This window comes from Nicotiana tomentosiformis, chromosome 5 (assembly GCF_000390325.3).
Source record: "Nicotiana tomentosiformis chromosome 5, ASM39032v3, whole genome shotgun sequence".
NCBI lineage: Eukaryota > Viridiplantae > Streptophyta > Magnoliopsida > Solanales > Solanaceae > Nicotiana > Nicotiana tomentosiformis.
The window spans coordinates 57,586,480-57,603,478 of NC_090816.1; the positions used below are offsets into that span (position 1 = coordinate 57,586,480).

At 38.4% G+C, this 16,999-nt stretch overlaps 1 protein-coding gene and 1 long non-coding RNA gene across 15 annotated transcripts; both read right to left on the bottom strand.

Moving 5' to 3' along the window:
- Positions 1-1,229: 1,229 nt before the first annotated feature.
- LOC104087676 (uncharacterized) lies at positions 1,230-13,717 on the bottom strand. 14 transcript variants are annotated; one of them, XR_011407806.1, is made up of 5 exons: positions 13,004-13,711; positions 12,688-12,775; positions 11,448-11,515; positions 1,966-2,030; positions 1,230-1,484 (listed from the first exon to the last, which is right to left on the bottom strand). It is a non-coding gene; the product is annotated as an uncharacterized lncRNA (long non-coding RNA). The 14 variants fall into 14 exon arrangements; XR_011407807.1 differs by having other exon boundaries at positions 1,915-2,030; positions 11,448-12,775; positions 13,004-13,717; XR_684338.4 differs by having other exon boundaries at positions 11,448-12,775; positions 13,004-13,716.
- Positions 13,718-14,844: 1,127 nt separating this feature from the next.
- On the bottom strand, positions 14,845-15,614 carry LOC138892408 (uncharacterized). The gene is made up of 3 exons (XM_070176120.1): positions 15,542-15,614; positions 15,278-15,406; positions 14,845-15,188 (listed from the first exon to the last, which is right to left on the bottom strand). Exons 1-3 carry the CDS (start codon positions 15,612-15,614, stop codon positions 14,845-14,847), a joined length of 546 nt encoding a protein of 181 aa, XP_070032221.1.
- Positions 15,615-16,999: the final 1,385 nt, after the last annotated feature.

A 16,999-nucleotide genomic window follows, 5' to 3' on the forward strand; every position in this document is an offset into this window, starting at 1 on the left:
TTATGGCACGATGGTTCATGTCATGTGGTTATTATGATATTGTTATGTTATGGCACGATGTGTTTCTATGTCGTGCTTGGATATGGATATGTTCCCTCCGAAGTTAGGTGATTACCTATGTTACATTAGGCTCTTTGAGCGCAAGTGATACACGTATCGAGTTAGAGCACATGGGATGTGCTGGATCATATTGGAGCACATGAGATGTGTTGGATATTGGTTATGATTGAGTCTTGAGCATGCATGATTATCCTAGACTCATCTAGAAGTATTCATATAGATGCTACTTGGTGCATATCATTTTTATGTGCAAACATGTATATTGAATTATGCTTTGGTTATCTTGTTTTAGAAGTATGCTTATCCTATCTCTTATTTGTACACCTTGATGCTATATTTGATGTTCTTGGCTAAATTTTACATTTTCATGCCATTATGAACTGCTTAGGTTGTGAAGGTGAGTATTATACTTTTGTTAAAATTTTGCCACAATTTTTTCGAGATTAGACGTAATACTTACTGAGTACACATTGTAATTATTCTCATACTATACTTCTGTATATTTTTGTACAAATATTGAGACTGGACCCAGCGATGTTCAGGAAGGTGTTTAGTAGTTACATCTCGAAAATTTCGTGGTGAGCTGTCATACTTGATCCGCAACCCAAAATCCCCTTCTTTCTTTTTATGTTGTCTATCGTATTCTAGACAATACTCTTGTATTGTGAGGCTCATTTGTGTTTCGTCTTAGTAGCTCATGACTTTGTACTACCAAATTTTGGTAGTTGTTGGATTTTTTCGCATTTGGTATTATTAAATTGAGATGTATTTATGCTTTATTTACGTTATGTCAGCTAATTATATCTGGTTATGCCTTGCTTTAGTTGATTATGATTGTGGCTTACCTAGCAAATTTTGGATCGTGACAATGCGCTTGATGTGATTCTATTTCCCTTGGGTATAGATTCCATTGCTAGAATTTCTCAATCACTAGCAATATTGTTCTTGATCTCCGTTTTCAAAATAATTCAAGACCATTAATATCTATCCAGTTTAGGGTTGCAAATAAATTGTAATATTCCTAGAATAATTTTAAATTAATTTAATTAATCTCGTAATTAACCTCAAATATTTTTATCTGAATGTCCCAAACTTGAGAGTTTTTTCTAAGATCAACCAAGAATGATGGTAGAAACAATTGTGAGCTCAACAAATAAATTCAATAAAGGTGCAGTCAAATAAATAGAATATGATATCAAGAATTCAAACGAGTTATTCAAACTCTCTCAACAAAGGGTTCATCAAAATCCTAGTAATGGAAAATTATCCTACAATCATTCTAGAGATAAAATCCAATGTATAAAATAAAGTAGAACCCATAAAAGAAGAAAAATCCAGGAAAAGCTCTTTAATCTTGTGTTACTCTTCCTACCTTGCCTTTGCGTCAACAATGGAGTCTCTTCTTTTCGAAGTCGAGATGGGAGCTGAAAAACAGGTAAGAAGATTTTATATCAGTTCAAGATCGTATGGACAATTCTACCCTTCAATGTTATGCGCCAAAATTGAATTGTCAGGCTTCCATGTGTTTTCTCACGTGTCGTATACTTGTTTGAGCTTTTCAGAGGAACTGTCACAACCCAAAATTCCAATCAATCGGAGTTGTGATGGCGCCTAACACCGCTTGATAGGCAAGTCAACACACAGCAGTAAAATACAAAAGAACTGCAATAAATGCCTAACAACAGGATACTAACATAGCGTAAAAGTAATTCTGAGATAAACATGATAAGTCTAAAACCAACATCTAACGCAAACCATCCCAAGATGTGCATTCACAAGTACATGAGCTTCTAGAGTTACTAAATACATTGTCTTAAAAGAAGCGCAACATTGTACGAAAGATAGAAACATTACAATAGAAATAAGAAGATGACTCTTAGGCCTACGAATGGAATGCAGCTCTACCTCGAATCACCTGCCCGATATCCGCTAAGAACCTCTCGGGACTTCGCTGGTACCGATGTGCGAATCTGCACAAGAAGTGCAGAAGTGTAGCATGAGTACAACCGACTCAATGTACTTAGTAAGTTGAGCCTAACCCCAGCGGGGTAGTGATAAGACAAGACACCTTAATAAACCGATGCAGTTATATATCAAGAAGTATGAAATAATAGATAAAGCATCAAATATAACAACGAGGTAATGACAAGTAAAATGGATAACAAGTACACAAGTAAAGGGGCATAAAACAAAAACATAAAGTAAAGTGTCACAGAGTGAGCCCCCTCCAAAAGTAAATAACGTAAACACAAAGCCAAGTCCACATTCCAAATATCAAAGTAAAGAGCAATGAAATTAACAAAATTGCACAGCATCACCCTTCGTGTTTTTACTCTCATCCTCATATTATATTGTAAAAATAATTGCACGGCATCACCCTTCGTACTTTTACTCTCATCCTTACATAATAAAATACTAACAAGCACGGAAACACCCTTCTTGCATGTCCTCACGTTCACTCAAGCAATAATATCAATATATAAATAAGGCGCGGAAACAATCTTCATGCACATTCACTCTTCCTCACAAGCACGGCAACACCCTTCGTGCATTTCACTCTTCCTCACCAAGCAATCACACACATCATATTACCAAGCAAGGTAGGAAGCAAATTTAGCATCAACCATAGTATTTGAACACAACTCGTCACATGAGAATCTTCCAACAATTAGCATCAACAACCAATCAACTATTCAACAATCTCAGCACTAATATCTCGATAATCTCAACATAGAAGAGTAACATGAATACAAGAAATTAAAGAATTAAATAATATATCTATAGTATGGAAAACATGATACACAAATAACATGGCACAAATAGGGATAATTCTACCTGCATGCTTATCCCATGGCCAATGCATATACACTTTTCACCTTGCATATACGCCTCCAAACACATAGATCACACAGCAAAATGACTCGATTCTACCCAATTTTCCTTAAATCAAGGTTAACAAGACACTTATCTCTTTTTAGGAACACAATAAACAATCCAACACGGCTTTTCCTTTAGAACAAGCCTCCAAACCAATCGAATCTAGTCAAATATTATTCAAACAAGTTAAAATAAGCTTTATAAACTACCCTCGAATGAAAAAGGTTCAATCTTTAACATAAGTGAACAAGTCAACCTGGACTCACGTGGTCGAAATTCATAATTAAGACCAAATCTTGATTACCTATTCACCCCTCGAGCCCGGATATGTAATTTATTTCAAAATTACACCTCAATTTGAGGTATAAATCTACAGCGACCCGATCGGCCATTTTGGACATTGGCATATCGTTCGGCGATTTGAGGTCTTGAGTAGCTTTATATGATGTATTACGAATTGCGTGTATGATCAATTTTCGTCTTCGAGTTGTTCGAAATTGATTTTAGAGAATGATTCTTAAATAGGAACCTTTAAATTAGAAGAGTTGACCAAGTTTGGCTTTTGTATATTTGATCGGAGTTTTGACTGTACCATTAGGTAGGAACGGTGATTTTTTTTATTTTTTTTATAAAACCACTAGGCTTTGTACCTAGGGCTAGTTTTTATAAATATGAAACCAATATTTACACCATCGGAGGGGGACATGAACCTTACTTCCAAACCTATGGTGGATAATCAATTGATAGTTTAAAAAAAGACCCTCAATTGAATCATGTACAATAAGTGAATTTAGACCTATAAGATGGTACCATATGCCTATCCATATTGGGTAAGCAAATGGACTCCAAAAATAAGAGTAACCTAGGTCAACTGCGCAAAAAATTTGGATAGACTCTTTCCACTTATAGGAGGAACTATATCTAAAGTTTGGACAAATTATCCCAAATGAAGTGACAATAAAAGAATATGCATCCAAGAATGGGGTTAGTTCTATAACACCAGGAACCTATCTTCATCATAGCTTTAGCATTGCCAACAAGGAAAGTCGGGTTGAAGAGAAGCATATAGATGTCCAAAAGATGAAGAACAATGAGTTGTCTGTGTTTTGTGTCCATGACAGAAGAGATGGAGCACTGCATTGGTGGTTGTGACTGGCTGTTGTAGAGACTCTGATGTGCCCATAACCAGTTCTCAATAGTGTGTTCATATGGCATGTGAACCAGAGCACTGATGAGTCCATGAGATATTGCTGAAACTATTGTCCTGATGCAGTGGTTTTTTCATGTATCATTGTTGTTTGAATGTGATGTGTGTGTTTGTATTACATGATCAGAAGGGTAGGTCCAAGAACTTTGATGCACTCATAACAGACTGAGCATCTGGGATGTTGATACCACACATTGAGAGTGAGCGGTTCAGAGTTCTATACCTAGTTAATGTACCTACAAAAAACAACAAACAAGTTAGTATTAAAAGAGTACCATTGCCCCTTTTTCTGGGAAGAAAGACTATGGCACTACAGTTAGTGATGCAGGGGTGCTGCAAGCTTTGGGCATTACTGCCCTGAGACCTTTTGTTGATCAAATATGGCAATGCTCTCAGGTTCTTGTGGATTCTGAGAGTTGGTCAAGGTTGTAGGTTGCAGCTGGGGAGACGAGGAATGGTACTGAAGATTGCATGGTGATTTGGTAGTAACCGATAGCCTATGTGAGAGCATAATTGAGTTTAACCCCAATTTAGAAAATGGAGCTATGGATTTTTAGGCTCTCTAATATAGTTTCTAGGAGGATCAGTTAGATATTTTGGAGTTGCCATTCTGTTTCTACCACGTTCAAAGAATAAATATGGGCACATAATATTGACTAGCAATTTCCAACTGCATTGCTTTGGGCATGATAGGTTGTGTGTGTCTGAGGATTGGCAATGTTTGCACCCTTGATTAACCCTCAGTGGAATGAGCATTGAAAATGTTAATACCATACAATGAGTGTATATCAAGAGGTGGAGGAGATCATAAGAAATAGTACCTTCAAAATAGAAAACGGAGTTAGTGAAATAACAGGGTCTTTTCTTATGATTATGAGTGTGTGTTCTCAGGTTCTTGTATCTTCTGAGAACTTTTGGGAAGAGGGATATGTTGCCAATGAGAAAGTGAAGTAGATGATCCTGATGGAGGGTATAATTACTTCTATAGTTATGAAAGAGTGTAGGTGGGTGGAAGATGTGGGGTTGAGATGAAGGTTGTGTGTTCTTGTTGGGATTTTGTGGTGATAATTGTGGGTGTGATGAGTTGAGTTTCATGGACTGAGTGTATACTGGATGTAAATGGTTCAAGTAGCTGCTCATCCTGTGGCCTTTAAGGTTTAGAATTAGTTTATGATGGTCAAGTGATGTGGTGTGATGTGTATGCCAAATGGCAAACCTAGTGGTTTCTAATCTTTTTCATCTCTATTAGAGAAAGGCTTGGCTTAAAACACTGGCCTTTTCCCAGCAGATAGAGCATCATGGATTCTAATACAATACACTTCGAAAGGTCAAGTGAATTAAGTCAGCTCAAACCTGCAAAAAAGAAGATAAAGTTAGTGAGGAGGTCTGTTACTGTATCATTTTCCCAGTGGGTTTGAGCATATTTCATTTCTTGCATAAAGCTGTGAATGGTGATTTTGGATTTGGACGTATGCCCGAATTTGCAATTAGATGATTCTAGAAGGTTTTGGCGCAAACTAGTGAAAGTTGACAATTTGAAGGTTTGAAAAGTTCATAGGTTTGACCGGGAATTAACTTTGATGTTATAAGGTTCGGAGTGAGGTTCCGGGAGTTGGAAGACGTTCGTTATGTCATTTGAAACGTGTGTGCAAAATTTGAGGTCAATCCGAATTGATTTGATATGGTTCGGCGCGAGTTTTGGAAGTTGAAAGTTCAAAAGTTCATTAAGTTTGATTTGAGGTGCGATTCGTGGTTTTGATGTTGCTATATGGGATTTGAGGCATCGAGTAGGTCCGTATTATGTTTTGGTACTTATTGGTATGTTCGGACAGGATTTTTAGGGGCTCGGGTGAGTTTCGAAAAGGATTGGGTGGTGTTGCGTTCGTTTTTTTTGTTTCGTCGTCGTTTCTTCAAGCATAAATGGTACCACATTAAGAAAATGAGATCCAAATTCTGTTTTGATTGAAGCATTAGATCATTATCGTAATTACTAGGGCTATAGCAAAATGAATCCTCGAATTTGGACATCTTAAGAAGGAGTTATGCCCATTTTAGTGCCCGAGAAGTTAGTTGTTGTTGGTGCTTCGCAGATGCGAAGTGAGGTCCGCATCTACGATCATGCAGGTAGGGGTGTTCATGGTTCGGTTTGGGTCGATTTTTCCCTAAAAAGAAACCAAACCAAGTAAGTCGGTTTTTCAAATATTGGAACCAAACCAAACAAATTAAATCGGTTTTATATCGATTCGATTTTTGTTGGTTTTTCGATTTTTTCGGTTATTTGTCGGTTTTTTCTTAAATATGAGACATACACTACCAAACGCATATTCCGGCGACTACATTTTCAACGTAACACTATCAAACCAATTGCTCTTCGAGAAATCTATCATTTACTAAGATATATTGATAATAACTGACTCAAATAGTGATGAATAACTTAAGTACTCAATTAAAAATTAATTATTTTTAACATGAAATAAATTCTAATACTTAGTAAAAGAAAACTACCAATCAAACTAGAAGATAAAGAATCAGATTATTTTATTAGCAAAAAACTAGACTAATAATATAAATGACTAATATGTACCATAAAATTTTAGAAACTTTATATAAAAATATACATATATATATAGGTGTAATAATAAATTTAAATAGCTACTTTTATAGTCGGTTTGGTTCGGTTTTTTCAATTATTTTTTTATTAAAATCAAAACCAAACCAAATTTGATCGGTTTTTAAAATTTAAAACCAAAACGAAACCAAACCTAAAATATCGGTTTTTTGGTCGATTTGGTTTGATTTTCGGTTAGGTTCGGTTTTTCGGGTTTTTATGAACACCCCTACATGCAAGTGCAAAAAGTGGTCCACAAAAACGGAAATGATAGCAAGAAAACCGCAGGTGCGGCTTTTTGGGCGCAAAAGCAGAAATTCCTATGTATAAAAAAATCAGACTGCGTTCATTTGGTATTTTGAGCATATCTTGCATTCTAGAGCTCCGATTGAGGTGCTTTTCGCGGCGTTCTTCTTATCTTTTCAGGGGGTCAGTATATAACCTTAATTTTAGTATTTTAATATGATTACCCTAGTTTATTTATGAATTAATCCAAGTTTTGAATGGAGAATTGTGGATTTTTTTATCAAAAACTTTTTCAAAGAGAATAATCTAGTCTTGAACATCGTTTCGGAGTCAGAATTAGATGAAATTAGTATGGTTGGACTCGTATTCAAATAGTTTGTCAGAATTTGTAAGTCTTGTCGGGTTCCAAGCTGCGAGTCTGGGTTGACTTTTTGGTTGACTTTGAGTTCTTGATTAAAGATTCGACATTTATCTCTTGGGTTTGTTTCCTTAGGCATTATTTGATGTTATTGAGTTGCTTTTAGCTAGTTTTCACCCGTTTGAAGGTTGATTCATGTGGGATTGCATTTCTAGAGTATTGTTTGGCTTGTTAGATATTTGATTTGGCTTGTTCTAGGTAAGTAAGATATCTAAACTTGGATTTAAGGGTAATTATCCCTGAGAACTATGATATTTGAGATGTGTTCGGGGTGACGCACGCGCTAGGTGATGGGCGTGTGTGCGTGCATCAAGGTATTCATGATCCGGGTAGTTCGTAGGCTATTATGTGCCTTATTTTGATATCATGCTTCTTTGATATCATGTTTTTCTCATTTGAATGACTACGTAAGTTATTATTTATGCTAGAAATCATGTCTACTCTATCTGCTTAGTTGTTTGAGACATGTTAGGGCTATTTTTGCTATGTTGAGCTATTTGCCTTAACTGTATTCATACATTACAGTCATGATAGTTACATCTGCATATTATATCTTTGTCTCTTTGCACTTTTGATATGTTGTTTCACATGTTATTGGTGTCCTTGTACGTGACACGAGTTTGAGTTGTATTTAAGGCATATTGTGATATTTCGGGTTATATAATTAGATTATGCTTCTGTGAGCTATGAGCCTGTAACGACTCAGCCAGTCATTTCTAGAGTTATAGCCCCGTTTTTCCCATTTCTGCTTCTTTCTGTGTCCTTCAGCTATATTGTGTTATACCTGGTTAGTTTGTTCGGGTCCGAAGTGGTTTCGGAGTTGATTGAGACACTTAGTCTTTTAAGTAGAAGCTTAAGTTAGAAAAGTCAACCGGATGTTGACTTATGTATAAACGGTCTTGGATTGGAATTTGTATGGTTCTGTTAGCTCCGTTAGGTGAATTTGGACTTAGGAGCGCATCCGGAATGTGAATTGGAGGTCCGTAGTGGAATTAGGCTTGAATTGGCGAAAGTTGGAAGTTGGGTGATTTCGGTCGGCAGTGGAAAATTCATATCGGGATCGGAATGGATTTCCCAAAGTTGGAGTAGGTTCATGGTGTCATTTGTAACGGGTGTGTAAAATTTGAGGTCATTCGGATGTGGTTCGGTAGGTTTCAGTGTCATTTGTGAAATTCGGATGTTTAGAAGTTCTTAGGCTTGCATCCGAGGGTAATTTGATGTTTTGATGTTGTTTTGAGTGATTCGAAGGCTCGACTAAGTTTGTATGTTGATATATGACTTGTTGGTATGGTTAGTTGAGGTCCCGATGGGCTCGGAGTGATTCCGTGTCCTTAACGGATTGGTTGAAGTTGGAAAATGCAGCTGAAGCTATTGCTACTGGTATTTCCGCACCTGCGAAGGGCGAGCCCGCAGGTGCGAGACCTGGGGCGCAGATGCGGAAGGGAAGGACATGACTGGCTTTGCAGATGCGGAGAATTTTGCGCAGGTGCGAAAGGTTGGCCGCAGATGCGGAACCTGGGATCTTGAGTGAGTTCCGCAACTGCGATTGAAATTCCCCAGGTGTGGCGTCGCAGAAGCGGAAAAAGGGGCCGCAGGTGCGATATTGCTGGGTAAAAAAGCCCCAGATCGTGGTTTTGTCTTCATTTTTCAATTTTTGGATTTGAGAAACTCAGGATAGGCGATTTTTCGAAAGTTTTCAAAGAGCAATGTTGGGGTAAGTGATTCTAACCCATAATGGTATAAATTTCGTAAATCTATAGCTTGTTCATTATTAATTAGGAGTTTAGAGTGAATAGGGTGTTGGGGCTTGGGATTTTAGAGAGTTTAAATTAAGGATTTGAGGGACCAAATGATTTCGGATTTGGATAAATTTTGTATGTATGGACTCATGAGTGAATGGGCTATCTAGTTTTGTAAATTTTGTCAGATTTCGAGACGTGGTCACGGGGGCCAGGCTTGAACCAATTTCGGATTTTGAGTCTAATTTGGTAATTTTCATATGGAATTGATTCCTTTAGCCCATATTGATATTGTATTACTTGTGGCTAGATTCGGAATGTTCGGAGGACGAATTAAGAGGCAAGGGCATTTCGGAGTAGGACTTTGCTTGAATTGAGGTAAGTAACGCTTTCAAACTTGGTTCTGAGGGTTCGAAACCCCAAGTTATGTGTTATGTGATTGGTATTGAGGTGACGCACACGTCAAGTGATGGGCGTGCGGGCGTGCACCGTGAGAATTATGACCTGGGTGATTCCATGGCACCGTTTAGTGACTCTATCCTGTTGATATCCATGTTTTCGTCATGATATAAAGTAGTTGAACTGTAAATCATGCTAGATATCATGTTTAGGCTTTGTGTCGGTATTGTTTATACCCGTAGCGATCGATCTCAGTTAATTATTGATTCATCATATCATTGTTCTTGGTTGTTTCCATGACATTGTGAGCCCGTGGTGAGATTAGAGAGGTTGATGACTAAGTAAGGCCGAGTGCCTGGGTATGAATGACAGTTATGGGATCGGGATGCACGCCGCAATGGGATCGGGATGCACGCCGTAGGGATCTTTCGTGTTGTTCATTTGTGGGATGAAGTAGATTCTTATGTCTTGCTGATGAGTTATGACCATAGTAGTTATGACCATTTTAGTGCGTAGTGAAATGTCAGTTTGAGGCTAAGTAGGTGGGTTATCTCTTGTGGGGTGGTCTATGGATGTGTGATCCTTATAATGATTTTGTGGGGAATTTCTTTCAACCAGTGGGTTATATGTGTTGCAATTTGAGTTTGGATCGCTTGAGGAAGTTGGCTTGACTATCACGAGAACGAATGTGAGCTTAGCAGATGATTTGAGGTATTTTATGATTTGTGTTACATGAGCTTACGAATGATTTTGTTGAATTACAGTGCGGGATTATGGCAGTAATGGAGTAAGGGAACTGTGGGTTAGCGGATGTTGGGTTCTATGGCTTTGAGCTAATTGGTGCAGTCTGCTCTTGACGATCAGGTTGCATGGTTATGTATTACATTAGTTTTGGCATGAGGCATGTTTGTGGATCAGTTATGACTTGAAGAGGGTTTTTTAAAGGATGTCGTAAGGAAAATTATGAATGCATGATGAATTACACTTCACAGATATATGGAAATCTAGGAGTGATTCGGGTTTGTTATTCGTGGTGGTGTTAGTATGCAGAGAGTAGGGATTCACTCGGGTGCTTCGGGATGTGGGTTACTTCTGGAGGTATTTGTGTGTTAATGAAGTACAAGTTGTTTGGCTCGTATCAACAGTGCGCTGGGGATTTGAACAGAGTGGATGACTTCCGAGAAAATTCTAATGAGTTCAAGCTTCATATGTGGTATTTGAGGATTTCCCGGATTTGTATGTGGCTAAGAGCTGAGATTTGCATTGGAAGGTGTCGTGACTCGTGGTATTTCTATATCATTTTGGATTCTACATTTCAGTATCAGAGAGGTTAAGGAAACAACTTCAGATTCATAGAAGGATCACCTTGAAATACCACATAACATCATCAACAAGCCACCCTTATGTTGTTGCGTGAGCATCACATTGAAATATTTTCCCTTATATTGCTACACGCACATAAGCCCCCTTATCTCGCCGCATGCGCATCAATAAACAACACCATTATGCCGCCACATGCACATCTCGCTACCCTTATACTCCACACCACAATAATCAACACGTACAATAAGCCCACATAGGCCACAATATCACAAAAGCAACAATATCCCCAAATCACATCAAGATATAGCCCACAGCTCACAACAAGATACAATAACATGACAAACATATAAGGGTGCGGGAAATATTCAACATAAGGCATGTTCATATAGCAAACAACCCCAATTCAAGGTATATTAATAGACTAAGGTCTAATCCTGCCTCAAATCACACATACGCCCGTGTACATACTCATCATGTCATGTACACATCGTTTCGCATAGCACAAATAATGCAAATTAAACCAAATTCTAAGGGGTGATTTTCCCACACAAAGTTAGACAAGATATTTACCTCAAATAGCCCCGATCAATACTCTAAAACTGCTTTTGATTTCAAATTCACCTCCGCACGTCTCAAATCTAACAAAAACGACTTAATAATATCAAACGATACAAGAGAAAACAATTTCAATTGATAAAATTAATATCTTTACACATTTTCAAAAAATTCAATAAAGGTCAACCCCGGGTCTGCCCGATCAAAACCCGAGTCGAGAGGTAGATCTCGACTATCCACAACCCTACGAGTCCAAATATATGTTTGATTTTCAAATCCGAGTCCAAATCGATTCTCAAATCTCAAATTTTTATTTTTCAAAACATAACCAAAGATCCCCAAAATATCCTTTCAAATTTCATGATTTTGATGTTAAAATTCATAAATAATCATGTTATAATATCAAAATTGAGTCAATATCACTTACCGAATAGCTTTGTATGAAAATTCCCTCCTAAAATTGCCTCCCACCGAATCTAGGGCTCAAAATTTGATAAAATGAAACTAAGTCCCGAAATACAATCTTTTAACCTAGTCGTAGATGTCGCAAATGCGACACAAGGATCGCAAAAGCGAACCCTGTCAGACCCCAGGGATATCGCAATAGCAACCTAAACATCTCAAATGTGATGTCAGCCCCTTCGTAAAAGCGACATGTCCCCAGCCCAGACCCATTCCGCATTTGCGAAGCCTGACATCCATTTTCCCCCCTTCACAAATGCGATAGCTCCTTCAAAAATGTGGTATTCACAAATGTGAACTGGTGCTCGCATTTGCAACACACTCGAAACATTTTGAAACATTTTTGAAACAAGTCCAAATTCTGAAACATTTTTGAAACACACTCGAAAAATTATTTTGAGGCTCGGATGTATTTTGATTTTCTTCTAGATACGAGAACGGGAACCGCTGTGCGATTACAGTAGCTCAACTCATCGTTGTCCAAAGGTTATTTGTTTATCACGTTCTTGTCTTTACCTTTCCGATGTTTATCATCGCCGCCTCGTTATTTCGGATACGGCTCGGAGGGACAATCGAAAGGTTGTGGCCTAAATAACTCAAGAGGTTATTTTTTCATCGGCCTCAGAATCAACAGTGTAATATCGTTCAACATGTACAGCACAGTAACCAAGCATCCTTTTCCCAAATGAGGCACCATATGTAAAACAACCAACAGTAACAAAGGTGTTACCACAGGTAAAACAACCAAATGAGGCACCATAGGTAAAACAACCAACAGTAACAAAGGTGTTACCATATGAATCTCAAAGTTAAGGTCCAAAATGCTGCTATATGTGGAAACAAGTTCCCGAGCATTGACGGCAAAGCAGACGGACGGCCACCTAAAAAAAAAGCCAACAGAAATGCAAAGAATTAAAATCTGAGTGTAGTAGAGAACTAAAATCCAAATCTGGATGCATTTAAAATATTTCTGGTGGTCGAAAGAACTAAAACATAAGCCACAACAGTCAAACATCAAGGCGGCGAAACAGTAACCGGAAAACACATAAGTCATCGGAGTTTTGAGTTTCCGGCTAGATTTAGAGAAAAGAAAGGCCATAATCACATACCACAATTAACGTCCGGAGACGGAGTTGCTACCATGGCGATAAACACCGAAACAACACTAAAGTACAAACAAAGTCGCTGGCCAATTTTCCGGCCAAACTAAAGGTCGCCAGAAATTTATGTCTGGGTAGAGATGGAAGGTCGCCGGAAAAAAGCTCTACCCAACCACAAACAAAGGCAGCAACACATGCCGCATAGAAAACAATCACTGCTTATACAGCGGCTGAGCCAAGGGCGTTGCCACAACGACGTTAACGCCGGAACGACCATAGCAGAGCAACAAACGAGCAGCTACAACTCAGCATTATCTGGGAAACATTTTTGGGACACAGATCTTCATGGATCTGGGATTAACCCATGGACAAAATGAAAGAAGAAATGGGGAGAATGGGAGAAAATGGAGCAGCAGTAATCTGACCGGAGCTTTTACCGGCAGATCTCAAGCTTTTACTTGTCTGGCATCATCGTCGTCCGCTACTACTCTTCGCCAGTGTTGGTCAGTGATGTAGGGGAAACAAATGAAAGAGAAGAGAGAGTGGGGGGGTTTTGGGAGAGTGGTCGCAGTCCATGGTGTGTCCGGACTTTGGCCAGTGTCGTCGGCACGCTTGAGAGAGAACAAAGAAAGCTTGGGCGGCTGCCCATTTTTTTGAAGAGAAAAGTGGCCAATAATTAGCCCCCTTCTAAAATCTGACATCTCCACCTTTTATTGTGTTGTGTGTGATCATTTATATAATGAATACATGTATAAAATATGTGTCTCTTCATTTAGTCAAAAAATAAAAGATAATGTAAAACCAAAACATGTGGTCAACAGTAAAACCACTGTCTTAAAACCATGGGCTCAATATCATGTAACTGTTTTATTTGTCTATGTACATATGTATATCCAATTTTATTTAGCTTACGGGAGAAGACAACCCAATGGTCTTTACACATTGGGTAGAAGATTTTACTCATTGGATAAAATGGTGTCTAAGTCACATCGATATGACTTGTCATATCATGATGTCATGTCACATCACTTGCCATATCACATTACTTGTGTTATCACATCGGATATTGACAGGACATTGGATTTGAAAGGATTTGATCCGTATTTTGAAATATATTTTATTGGTTTCCATGTAATTAATAGATTGTGCTACAAATTAAAGTATAATTATTTAATTAAAAAATATGGCTTGTAGTATTTGTTAAAATGCTAACTACTACAAAAATATTATAGTAATTATTATTTTACTTTATAAAGGATAATAAATTGATAGAAAAATTCTAATATTTTAAAAATAGGACAATTATCAATAAATTATTTGAATTTTAGAAAAGTGCATGAAAGTTGTAGTATTTAACTAACTACAATAAAATGATAAAAATTTCTATATTTTGTGAAAATATAAATAATTATCAATAAATTGCATTTAAGCAAATTAATGTGCAAAAAACTACATTTTATCATTTTTTGACTAGAAGCCCACAAAAGTTAATTTTAAATACGAATGGTCAAAATTGAGTGTCAACACTGACAGTTCAAACACCTTGCCACATACTCCACAATATATTTCTTTATTCTTCTCCACCAGTAGTGTTGTTTCAAATCATGGTACATCTTCGCGATTCCCAAATGAATGGAATACCGCGAACTATGGACCTCCTCAAGAATCAGCTCCTGCAACCCATCTACATTAGGCACACAAATCCGGCCATGAAGCCTCAATACCCCGTCATCACTAATAGTCACCTCCTTGGCATCATGGTATTGCACCGTGTCCCATAGGATAAGCAAGTGTGGATTATCATACTGACATGCCTTGATGCGCTCAAATAAAGACGATAGTGAAACCACTCAAGGAAGAACCCTGCTAGACTCCGAAACATCCAACCTCACGAACCTGTTGGCCAAAGCCTGAAAATCCAAAGTTAATGGTCTCTTACAAACAACAATGAAAGCAAGACTCCCCATGCTCTCGGCCTTCCTACTCAGAGCGTCGGTCACCACATTAGCCTTCTTGGGATAATAAAGAATGATGATATCATAGTCCTTTAGTATCTCTAACCACATCCTTCGCCTCAAGCTCAGATACTTTTGTTTGAACAAGTCCTGAAGACTCTTGTGATTCGTGAACACCTTACAAGACAGTCGTAAAGATAGTGCCTCCAAATCTTGAGCATGTGAACATTGGTTGCTAACTGCAAATCGTGCACTGGATAGTTCTTCTCAAGGGGCTTTAATTGACGCAAAGCATAAGCAATCAATCTACCCTCCTACATCAACACACTCCCAGTGCCAATTTGTGAAGCATTACAGTAGACTGTATATGAACCCAATACTGAAGGTAAAACCAGAACTGAAGCTGTAGTCAAGGCAGTCTTGAGATTCTTAACTCTCTTCACACTCATCAGACCACCTGAATAAGGCACCCTTCTGAGTCAATCTAGTCAAATGAGCAGCGATGGATGAAAACCCTCCATAAAACGGTGATAATACACTCCCAAATCTAGAAATATCCGGATCTTAGTAGCGGTAGAAGGTCTCGGCCAACTTTGAACAACTTCAATCTTCTTTGGATCCACCTTGATCCTCTCACTGAATACCATGTGACCCAAGAATGCCATCGAATCTGGCCAAAACTCGCACTTGGAGAATTTAGCATATAGCTTCTTCTCCCTCAAAGTCTAGAGCACAATCCTCAAGTTCTACTCATGATCCTCTCGGTTGCGAGAATACACTAATATATCATCAATAAACACAATGATGAAGGAATCCAGATACGGCTTAAACACGATGTTCATTAAGTTCATGAGAGTTGTTGGGGCATTGGTCAGCCCAAAAGATATCACTAAGAACTCATAGTGACCATAACGGGTCTTGAAAGCCGTCTTTGGAATATCTGAAGCCTTCTTTAACTGACGGTACCCTGATCTCAAGTCAATCATCGAGAATACCATAGCACCCTGAAGCTGATAAAAGAAATCATCAATCCGCGATAGTGGGTACTTATTCTTGACGGTAACCTTGTTCAACTTCATGTAGACAATGCACATCCTCATAGAACATTCCTTCTTATTCACAAATAGAATTGGAGCAACCCCAAGGTGAAACACTCTATCTGATGAAACCCTTATCAAGCAACTCCTGAAGTTGTTCCTTCAATTCCTTCAACTCTACTAGTGCCATGCAATATGATGGAATAGAGATGGGATGAGTTCCCGACACCAAGTCAATACCAAAATCAATATCCCTATCGGGTGGCATGCACGGCAGGTCTACTGGAAACACATCTAGAAACTCACTCACTACCGATATTGACTCAACGGTAGGAGTATCAGTACTAACATCCCTCACAAAGGCTAAGTATGCCAAATACCCTTTCTCGACCATCCACCAAGCCTTTAGAAAAGACACCACCTACTAGGAACATGACCCAATGAACCTCTCCACTCCAACCTTAGCAACCCCTGCATAGACAACGTCACAGTCTTAGCGTGACTATCAATAATAGTGTGATATGGTGACAACCAATCTATGCCCAAAATCACATCAAAATCCAACATATTAAGTAACACAAGGTCAAACCCTAGTCTTATAGCCCCCAATGGTGACCAAACAAGAACGATAGACCCGGTATACCATAATAGAATCCCTAATGCGTGTAGACACATAAACAAGAGTACTCAAAGAATCACGAGACATGTCCAAATATGAAGTAAAATAAGATGACACATACGAATAATTGGAACACGGATCAAATAAAACAGATGTATCTCTATGACAAACCGGAACATTACCTGTAATGATTAGCATATGATGCAATTGCCTCAGTCCTATCAAGGAATTCATAACAACAGGCCTGGCCTCTACCTCTATGACGTCCTCTACCCGCCTGTCTTCTACCCGACTATCCTCCACCTCTAGCTGGCTATGCAGGTAGATTAGCAGCTTGAGTAGAAACCATAGCCTGAGTACCCTGCAGAGGTCCACCCCTCTGAAGTTGGGACAA

What these genes read in the sequence shown, in the direction of transcription:
- LOC138892408 (XM_070176120.1), bottom strand. Translation starts at nt 15,614, where the DNA reads ATGGCATTCTTGGGTCACATGGTATTCAGTGAGAGGATCAAGGTGGAT. An exon ending in GAAGATTGAAGTTGTTCAAA is followed by an intron (nt 15,407 to 15,541) that starts GTTGGCCGAGAC and finishes TGCCTTATTCAG; the next exon opens with GTGGTCTGATGAGTGTGAAG. An exon ending in TTCACAAATTGGCACTGGGA is followed by an intron (nt 15,189 to 15,277) that starts GTGTGTTGATGT and finishes CACGATTTGCAG; the next exon opens with TTAGCAACCAATGTTCACAT.